Source organism: Pleurodeles waltl, chromosome 4_2 (assembly GCF_031143425.1).
Source record: "Pleurodeles waltl isolate 20211129_DDA chromosome 4_2, aPleWal1.hap1.20221129, whole genome shotgun sequence".
Classification (NCBI taxonomy): domain Eukaryota; kingdom Metazoa; phylum Chordata; class Amphibia; order Caudata; family Salamandridae; genus Pleurodeles; species Pleurodeles waltl.
The window spans coordinates 361,233,443-361,244,659 of record NC_090443.1 but is presented as its reverse complement, the minus strand read 5'-3'; the positions used below and the strand labels follow the sequence as shown (position 1 = coordinate 361,244,659).

The following is an 11,217-nucleotide window of genomic DNA, read 5'->3' as shown; positions in this document are numbered from 1 at the left end:
CCCCTCTAGAAAGGGCATAGGAGGGAATGATGGAGGAGGCGGTGGGAAGGATGTGGAGGTGATGCAGGGGAGTGGACGAGGTGAGGGGTTGGTGCCCCTGTCCCTGCATTTCCTCTGCTTTTGGGGTGTTGGAGGACCTACAGCAATTTCCTATTCAAATGTTAACCTTTTTCTAGGCATTGTGTGTTGTCTTTGCCGGATTCTTGGTATACATTCTCCCTGTTTGAGGATGAATAAACACGTGCTTCTGCTACGCATCGAGCTGATACAGATGCTGAAGAATAAGTTGTTCAGAATTGGCTCATTCGGTAGTTGAGACTCTTTCCGGTGCCAACTGGGCGTTCAGTCGAGACTTGATTCTCCATCAAACTTGGCTTCAGTGTCAAAGTTGGTTTCAGTGCCACTAAGCTGGGTAAAGGTGACCCTCAAAGGACACAGTACTCCCAGTCAACGTCTTCAATGTGGTGTAGACAACTCAGAGCTCTACCTGGTGTTCTTTCTCAACTAAGAGAAAACCACCTCGAAGTTCAGAGACAAGTAGGAAATTTCTCGTTCTGACAACCATAGCTGTTCCCAATACTGCCTTGATGTCCTGGGTCCCCAAAATATCAGGGTTTCATGGCAATGCAACTTATGGGCCCTCTTGCACTTCCTTCTGTGTTAACAGTTCTTTCTGGACTGTAAGGCAGGCTGAACAGGTGATGTTGCTGTTTTCCAGGGAGTGTTGGAGATTGCAGACTTTAGTCCAAGGGTATGGGTCCTGGACTGGCTGCTGCCACGCAGCTCTGGAGTAGGTATATGCGGCCCTGATGCAAGCAGACACCCTACTCCCCCCTCAGGAGAGTACCTAGAATGAGCTCCCTGCTGGGGGTACATGCCAAAATACAATGGCAGGAGGCAGGGTGTTCTGATAAAGGTGACCTCCATAAGGATGGTGCCCTGTACCCCTGCCAGGAGCTGCAGGGTGTACACTGGCTTGGCACTGGGGCATTTCTTACCTATAACGCCCTCATGTTATGTGGGCGGTAGGAAAGGAGGAACTGACCCTTCAGCATAGCCTTCAGTGCATCCTAACACAGCTTGGGTAAGAAAGCTGTCACAATGCTATACACAGCCTTACAGGCTGCATAATATGTCTCACGCAGTAAGCTTTGCTGGCTGGAAGGAGTGTTTCAGGACTACATTGACAATTAAGCAATGGCAGGTGGCCATGAAACAAGTAAAGCGGGTCTCCTGAAATGCCTGCCTCAATATTACACAATTTAATTAGTTACACTACACGTACCTCACACCGCACCAACTCTATGGAATATTCCCAGGTGCAGCACCACTGTGCCTGCACTGTCACCACCTTGATGCGACCTTCCTACACATAGTATGGGGGAGCCCAACACTAGCCCCGGTTTGGACTCAGATGATGGACTATATATCAGCAGTGATAGATGTACAGTGGCCGCTTGACCCCTTGCTCTGCCTGTTAGGAATCACTAAAAGGACGAAACACACCAAACACTACATGAAGTTATTAGATCTAGCCATGGTCCTCTTTAAGTGCTTATTTATAATTTCCTGGAAGGCTGCCCAGCCGCCACTGATCGAATACTTGCTACAAGTAGAAGCAAAGTGGGCAGCAACTGACCCCATGTCCCGAAACCTGCAGCTTAGGAGATGAGAGGGAGAGGTTGCACACTTCAGAACATGTATGTATTTAAACTAATGGATCAAATAAATCCCTGCGTAGTGCTTGCGAATACACAACATGGGCTTGGGACAAAACATGTGTCGGCTGTAAGCACCTTATGGGCTGAGATTTACTACCATCTACGGATAAGTCTATAATAGATTGGACTTTTGGATACACATCATATGAACTGGTAGCCACTTCCATCAGCGGATGTCTCACAGACAGTGGACTTTCTTGTATTTCATTGTCAGATCGAACCTCAGGTAAATGGACATTAGCTTTATTGTGCTTTTGGTGCGAGAGAATTACTCTTCTCTCTTTGATTTTCTATATTATTTATATATTTTGAATTCTACAATTATTTGTTGGTCTTTTCTTTTTACATAGGAATGTACTAACATTAAAATTTTCAATGATCACATTTAATTTGGACACCCTTATGTTTCAACACGTTCGTTTGTGTTTTTTCCTATACATTGTTTTATGAAACGCATTTCCTCAAATAGTTCTATAAGGCACTGCATTAAGTACTCTACGTATATATCTTTGAGTGCTCCACTATTATTAAATAACCTTCTAGTATCTTGATTTGCAATGAAAGTTCGATCGATTGTTGAAGAGTTTTTTGATGCTACTGGATGGCCCAAAAATAGGTGCTGTCTGCACCTAACACTGAGACCCATCAACAAACATCCGAAAACAAGGGAGGGGAAAGAAAAAGCATAACAATAGAGTTTATGCCTATGTGCATTCCCAACTAAGGAGTCACTATACCTTGCGACTTGGAAGACTTCTTCTGAGAAAAAACTATTTGCAAATGTCCGAGCCCAACATTAGATAGCAGGAGTGTTGCAGAAGGAAAATGTTACTTACCCATTAGACATCTGTTCATGGTAAGTAATGCTGTGGATTCACAGGCTGTGCATAAATCCGCCATCTAGTGTTGGGCTCCGTGTGTTAACAGCAGCACTGCGGTTTACTCAACTGAGCACTAACATTAAAACGATGTGGAGAAAAAAAAAAAGAAAACAGACATGCATTTCTTTAAACGTTAATTGAAGTTAAATAAAGGAAAGTATCCAAGTCCTCCTGCATGCTCAAATTTAGAAATACCTTAATTTTTAATGACATATTGCAGCAAAAGATTAACAATATGATAGTCTTCAAAATTCAAAAAGTATATTTAACACACAGAACCATTTCACCTAGGTACGTTAGATCATATCAGTGCTTTGAGAAGTTTTTTTTTTTTTTTTTTTAAAGGGGTAGTTTTCAAACAAATTTAGAAACATTTATTCCCCGCCCCCCACACACACACCCTGACAACAATTCCAATAGTGAACTACAAAGCAAGTCAGTTATTTATGTGCACTCTTTAAGTGGCCTTGGTTCCTACATTAGATGAATACTATAGTTTACTAAATAAAACACAGGCAAAAGTTTTTTACAGCCAACATCCTTAAGTCATGTATTTTGAGGTCTTCTTTATGTGTTAATGAAGAAAAATGAGGGACAGTGAAATAAAACAATTCCCTAGGATAACAGTTTGGTAAAGTGGGGAAGAAGAGATTAATCCCAGGTTTTCTGGTTTCACATGGTGCACTTCAGTCATTAAATTTATATGTTTTGCTTCCCCTACACCTATTTATTACAACACCCGACCCCCTCCTCTGAAATCAGCCCCCAACCCAGCTCCCCCAACCACCACCCTGCTAGCGTCAATGCAGCCCACGGTCAAATTACAGACCAAACCTTTTGGCCACTGGGAAAAGGTTTGCACATACCCATTATCTACAGCAACACATGCTATGAAAAGGCATTTTCTGCATCAAAACAATTTATCAACATTTCAGAGATATCAATTTTAAGTAGAGTGGTGTAATTGACACATCTGTCTCCTCAGTAACACTCCACTGTTTAACCTTTGTCGGTTTATGTATGCTCAGGTTTTATTCTACACTTCATTCTGTGTTTTCTTTCCGGTTTCATCAAATGTATATGCATAAACTGCACAATGTGATGATGCTTTTTACGGTATTCGAAAATAAATTTTGCAAAATTAATGACTCAAATTCCATATACAACAAGCACTGTCAAAGGCAAAAGGTCTGGTTTTGGCCACCACCCTTTAAGGCTTTGCGAATACTTGCATTGTTATGGTTTTTGCAAGGCTTGATTGTTAGGGAAGCTGCTGGGCCTACGTCATTAAGAAAAATAGGTAAAAAGAAAAAATATTTTTGGGTTTCAAAAAGTGCTTTGGCATAATTTTTCCTAGTACTTAAGGGACTTAATTTGTGTGTCTGTACTCCTTTTCAAAGGGCAGAATATCATCACACAGTTAAGTTAACCAAACACTGAACAGGGTTGGACCATTACCCCATGTTCCATGCTGCAGTGGGCATATGAAAAATGAGAATTACTCACCAACATACCAACGGATGAAGAGAGCCGACTGAAAGCCCTCTACAGGTATGTTAAACATATAATTTAGTAAAATCAAACCTCTTGGCTAACAGGAGGCCAAAAAATTATAAAGACCGTATTGGGATATTTCTACAGAGGCAGAAAAATTCAAACTAAAGCTGGTGTGTCGGATTTTAATGGACTGGAAGTTATCCGCAGTTTATAGTCAAACCCAAAGCATCAAAATGTTTGAGGCATTTAACAGGATTTCCATTTACAAATATTATAAACGAGGAGGGAGAAGGTGTGTCAATGTAAACTTAAATGAAAGCAACAGTAAAACCTGCAGGCACAGCCACGATCTTCTCACAAAAAAGTGCTCTACATCGGACGCATAATTTTGTTTAAAAAAATATCCAAACGAGGGCTTAGCCAACCACTTCACGTTAAACACACCAGATGCTTATAGGTACTTACTATTGCGGTGAGTGTCAATGAAGAACAATTCAATTTTTGTACTCTGTCGAAGAACAGCCCTAATTGTTTTAGGCTAGTGAACAATCGTAAAAAATGGAAAAAAAGAGACTTAAAATGAAAACCTTGGGTTATAGAACACAACTCTTTAATGCTTTATTTACTATCATTTCAAAAATCATGCCCTTTTTAACAAAACAATCAACTTTCAAAGAAAAATAAATAGGAAAGATAACAAATACATTATCAGACAACATCAATACCTATGTACAAGTAGAAACATAGCAGAGGCAGGGATGAAGGGCTGCACTGCGAGCGCTCAGTTACTGAATGCTAACCCTGCTGTATGGCCATCTACGTCCGAAACATAGCAACTTCAAATCAGTAGGAGACATTATCAGCAAACAATCTCAGTACAGGCAATATCATACCTGAAAAGTGTCACGCAGGCACTTCCCTAGACAGCATCTAACAGTATAGAACTATAAGGCAATGGCACTCAAAAGCTTGTTCATTTAGAACAATTCCAGTAGCAGGGGAGTGCTTCAGGCTAAATTCGGATTACCCATCAGTGGAAGATAAAGTTTAGCCAACTATTAAAATCACAAACTTTTCTTTGAAACCCTTAGTGTTAATGGCAGTAAATCACATTTGAATTCTTCAAGTGGCTTTTCTCGCAATTTCATTACAATGCATGGATTCCTACTCCCATGCGCTGGGAGTATTTTTCATGAATAAGCAAAGTCGAGTTCTGCTTCTAAGACATTTTTCCCAGGTAACTACTAAAACAATGACATTGAGCCTCACTAGAAAAAGACTCATTTCCCATCTCCTAAACAAAATTTGCTTTGCTGCCACGAGAAGCTAGCAGGCACGCTTTGCTCACCATCACGGGACCTTTTTTTTTATTTTTTAGTCAAAATGTCAAACAACATTATTTATCTGTGGAACGTGCAACATTCAAATAATAATAATAATCCGAACCTGGGTGAAAAAAAAGACGGGCACAAATGTTCACCAATTGTCAAACGTTTTAGTACTCACCCAGGCATGCTTGCCCTCCCAGAATTTAGGATTCAAGGTTTAGGTGTGCATAAAATCACAACTGCTCAGCGCCAGGATACCCTCCAGGGTGATAGGGAGCGCTACAGATCTGCATAACATACCATAACCTAATGAGTCTCCATTGCTAGAAGACAACTACATTAACTTTGTAGTATCATGATACCCTTAGCTTGCACCAAATTTGTTCTGAAACACTGATGTGGAGAACTTGAAATGTTTAGTGGCACAAGCTGAGTAACTTGCAAGACGATCTACGGTAAGGTAAGTTAAACCGTCAAGAAATACAAAACTTCATCTGACACCCGAGGCTAGCACAGGTTGAAAAAAGCTGAAATTCTTGATGCCTTGCTAATATTGTTTTGGTAGTAATTATTCAATTTGATTTATAATTATTTTGCAACCTACTTAGTATATTAGATTATTACCCAGATTTAAATTATCTTCGGTGAGTGAAAGACTAGACTGGTTTAGCCAGTACTAGCACATGGGTCTGTGCAAACTACATCTGTCAAACAACCAACTTAGCATTGTAACTGGTTAAAGGTGGTACAGCTTAGCTTTTTGTAACAAAGTACAAGGACAAACATACTACTGTACCTGTGTGTCAACTCGAAAAACCTGCATGTTTCTTTAAAATCTTACTAACCTTAATAAATTATCAAAAGAATTTCAAATGCTTTTGCCATTAGTTGTGTAACCGACAATGTCTGTTTTAAATTACACGTGCACAACACTAACTATTGCAATGAAATAAAAAAAATGTGAATTATATGCTGTCTGAAGTCAGCAGATCTAACATAATAATTTATTTTACAATTCACCAATGTTTCACTTTTCTGACTGCCTCTTTATAAACATTCGGAAGTTGGAACATTGCCCGTTTTGCTTCCTAAACTGATTTCCATTGCTTTTCGGGGACTTAATGCTAGGTATGCTTTATTTCTCCCCTTCTTTGCCGCACAAGTAATGTAAACATGTGGAGAATATGATACTTTCATGATTTTAAATAAGCTTCAACAAAAAAATGATCGCTAGGAAGCAACTGAGACAACTGTACATGCAACGTACCTATCAGAGAGGCTAAAACAGATCTTAGAGGGACAAAAAGTGAACTGCACTAGAAGAAGAAAAAAAATGCAACAAAACACTGGTTTATCCTTAAAAGGACCAGCGCATTCATTTCATACACTAGAAATATCGAGTTTTCAGCTCATCACTGATACAGATTCTTGAAGGACGAAGTGGGCCCAAAGATGCTCAAACCTGTTCACTATTTCTGTGAATATTTAACTTCTGCGCTACCCTCTCTTAAAATCAAGACTTCAACTACAATCCATAGGTGAGGGCAGACATGGATCACTGCAATAGATTGGCTAAGTGAAATGATGCTTCTATTTATTCTGTAGCATACTTCACAACTCTGTCAGTGGCCTCGTGCTTTTAAATCTGCATGCAAAAAGGATGAGCGATCTCAACGTTGTCCTCACAGCAGCATCCATGTGTGGTATAAATCCAATCACCAGGCATGACACTTTGAAGTGAGACCTGTGGGGCAAAGTTGTTTATCTACAAAGCAATTCAGGTATTTTCCAAAACTAAGTAATTGCATGTGATATGAGCAAATCCAGAGCAAGTTACTTTCGGAGACTAAATTTGATGCTTGTGAAAAAGTTAGACCTTTGATGAGAACAATATTCAAAACTTGAACTGGAATGGGCTCACAGTTCTGTTACAAGGACTATAGAGATCAAATATTAAGAGGGTTGCATGTTCAGACAAGATGTTTTACCTCAGCTTCACAGTCGCAACATTACATCCCAGTAAAAGTGCAGGTCAATCTCCTTAAGCATCGCTATTCAGTAACTGAAAAGGGGACCGTAACCTTGTTAGCGATTAGACCTCGTCGTCAGTCTATCAGAACACCCTCCCCATGTAGAACAGTTTGGTTGGTACAGCCATACCTCTTCCTAGGGTCTCAGCAGCAAGATGAGCAATTTTGACTACATGCTCTTCACCCTCCTAGATAGATCGATAGATAGATAGATACAGGGGTGGTTTTGTTAGTGAAAGGACGTAAGCAAGTTAATTTCCTCCACCCCCCACCCCCCAAACGCCTCTTAAACAGTTTTACCACAGAGGGGCAGGGTGAGATGTCTCAGGTATACGCTGCCAGTACAGACAACAGTATGTCTTAAAGACTGCTACATCAGTTGTGGATTGCCTGCCTACCTGCTGCAAAGAAGTTTACTAATTTAGAGAGCGCTCTGGAGAGCGATCAGGAGTATGGAGGCCTGGTTGGGTTAACAAATACGACCTGTACCTGGTTTATTCCCATATAGCTATGTACTTAATGTGGTTCAAATTGTTGGTTTTTGCTTCTTTCTGTCCTGACATAACCACTCAGAACAGATATCCCCTTGGGTACAGTACATACTGGCAGAATGAACCTTCAAAGACCAGGGGTGATTGTTTGCTTGGCAGAATATGTCTACTGTTGGCTTCCCTACTGTCGGCCGATAGCCATGTAAAGTTAAAAGTGGACTTCGTAATTATTATATTTAAAAATAAAAATACAAAAAATTAAAATATTTGACCAAAGAAAAAGAAAAAAGTGTTTTTACCACAGAGGTGCGAGTAGGGCCTAACCAGATTCTTATCATCTTTACAGAATATTGCCAATCAACACCTAACAGGTCTACTGGCCACTTATGATAACATCTAGCCATCGGTGTCTCAACAGATGCCACTAACACACATTGCACAGGCTCTGGAAGAACGGCTTTGTACCTCTGCAGACCAAGACTAAACATTAAACTAAGCTCTACAGATCTGTAGCAACCGATCAAGTTACAGTCTCTTAAAACAACGAGGGACCGATGAAGTAGAATGTTTTTTCTCCTTGTACTGTGACGTGTTTTTAATTTATGATGCCATACATGCACAGGCAAAACCACTTAAGTAAACGAGGAGCCTCGAAAACCGTAAACAATGGTCGTTTCCCTTTTAAGTGTAAAATAGCATTTCGCAAAACAGACAAGGTTCTGGACTGAGAACCAACACCCGCCTTGAGAAGCAGAAAACACAGCAACAGCCAGAAAACGAGTAGGCGAAAAACATCAATACAGCTCAAGCAGACTCAAGACCTTCTTCGTTAAATATACTCATAAAAAGTTAGCCTCAAAGTGAAAATGATTTCTTGCCTGAGAAATATAATGAAGAGAAAAAAAATGGTCAAGTAATGACTGTCATTTGATAACTGTGGGTTAGGAGTTTAGGAATGTAAAAACCAAATTGGTTAGCGGAGTATCATGAAGACTGATGTCGGAAAGAGGAGGTCAGCCCAAAATACAAACCATAAGCAAGAGAAAATAAGTAGCTAGCAAGAAAGCGTGAAATCCCACTGGCTCCACCTGCAGTGGCATTTTTTTTAATTTACGTTTTATATATATTAATAATAATAATGTACACATTCGTCATATCCTGGAATTGGCAGCAATTCGCGAGTAGGAGGGCCAGGACAACATCTTGCATGTACAAAACAGAACCGATCCGGGGTTATGTACACGGGTTAAGCTTAAATTATGCAGCATTTAAATTTCCTAAAGTGGTTTTTAAGATGGGATTCTTCATTTCAGTCTCTGTGTCAGGTCCGGTACTTCAATACTATGGGCACTGCAGAGGAAAAAAAAGAAAGAAAACACCTTAGCAAATGATAACTGTATTCACTAGGTTAAAAATAAAAACGGGGGTCAAATTCCAGTTGGTCAACAAAATGTTCTGGTCGCACAATTGTTATGGAAATAGGCAAGCTGATGCAAGGTCGAGCATCTCTGCAGTGCAAGAGAAGTCCCTTTTCAAATATGGTGGATGGTCATTTAACAGAGTGGCACTGCTTAGCATTTCCCCTTAGAAGACCGTTAAAAAACAAATGCACGGTCAGGAGTGCTTACTCAGAATGAAAGTTAAGTTAAGAAACAGCCTCCTGGCACGAATAAGGATGATCAGCAACCCCCTAGAATTTAGAAATCTGTACAAAATCTGGCTGCTTCCTGAGCCATAATGACAATGGGGCAGAGGTACAAAGCCCTTTCTCATTTCTTAACGGTCCGATTCGTTATTTCGGGCCGTTAAATGCAAAACGGTGTATGTACAAAGGCCTATAAGAAATTGTGATGTTTACCCTGCAGAAATCGCAATTTGCGATACCCAGAATAGGAAATGCAAATAGGGATTTCTTATTTGCATGTCCTATTCTGATGTACCATGCATTTCCAAAATGCAATTTGGACATTTTGGAAATGCAATTACCGTCGACTTGAAGTCCGTGGTAACCAGGTATTTTTTTTTTTTTGTTTTGTTTTTTTAAATTGCAATAGAACACACACATGCTCCTTAGGCATATGTGCGCTCTACAGGTGCACTTCTATTTTTGGGGGGGGGGGCACCAAGGGGGGCCTTTTCACATTGCCATCCCTGGTTCTGCATTTCCTAAATAGCAGTTTCATAATAAGAAATTGCTATTTAGGATATGCAAAACCGGCCCATTGACTCAAATGCAATGGGATTTTTAAACACCAATTTCCCATTAGCGATTCCTACTTTGTAGCAATCGCTATTAGGAAATCAGTATCTCTGTACACAACATTTTGCATTTCTTAATTAGCAATTTCTGTGAAGTCTCTATTATTAAAAATGCATTTTTGTATATCTGGCCCTAAGTCCCACGTCAGAAAATGTGCTGTATATATACGCATACTGAACTATTTCATGTTTACATGTCAGAAGCACTTCTAAAACCGCAACATGAGTAAAGATTACCTCCGAACCTCGCAAGTGACACTAACCATACTACTCTCTTGCTACAATTCAAATCCATGGTTTAACAAACATGTCTTTAAAAAAAAAAATAATAATAATAATAATACAAGTAGCTCTTTAAACATTCAGCAGGTACTTTGAGGACTCGTTACGGCACGGGGCTAATAAAGAAACGCTGCAATTCTTACTATTGTAGCATTCTGCCCATCCCTTTGTGGGACTTCATGTATAATGAAGTAACATGTTAAAATCACTGTATTCTACCAATATCTATACAACTACCATTTGCCCGTTATGCTCTGTGAAGTAGTGCCGGTCCAGACAGGACAACACAACCATAAAAGATACAAAATGTAACTCATCACAAATCTAATAAAAACAAGCAATTACATTTATCAAAAATTGATACGTATGTCTGTTGACGAACTGTAATTTAAAAAATAAAACTGCATCTCTTACAGAGTTTGTGGTTCTAATTCTATTAGGATTAAACAAATTATTATTACAAAAGTCAAACAAAGTGAAAGAAGAAGAAGAAAAAAAAAAAAAAAAAAAAAAAATAAAAAAAAAAAAGAAAACACAAAAATATATATATTTTTTTTACATTAAACAAAAAGTTGGCCAAATCCGGAGGCCTAATAGAGTACCTTCAGACTTAACTGTGGCAATAATAAGCAAAGACAGCGTTTACTTCCTTTTAGGTGTTTTCAACCTGATGTGCCATATTGCCGACAAGTAACTCCCAACTGAGAACACAATATTAGTGTTCTGGT

General features: G+C 39.5%; 1 protein-coding gene across 1 annotated transcript in view; it reads right to left on the bottom strand.

Annotated features, from left to right (window-relative positions):
* Positions 1-4,687: 4,687 nt before the first annotated feature.
* The window catches only part of VAMP4 (vesicle associated membrane protein 4), a 111,671-nt gene continuing 105,141 nt past the window's right edge, over positions 4,688-11,217 (bottom strand). Inside the window, exon 9 of the mRNA XM_069231444.1 lies at positions 4,688-9,298. Within this exon, the coding sequence (XP_069087545.1) occupies positions 9,270-9,298 (29 nt within the window). The 3' untranslated portion in view covers positions 4,688-9,269. The remainder of the gene's footprint in view (positions 9,299-11,217) is intronic.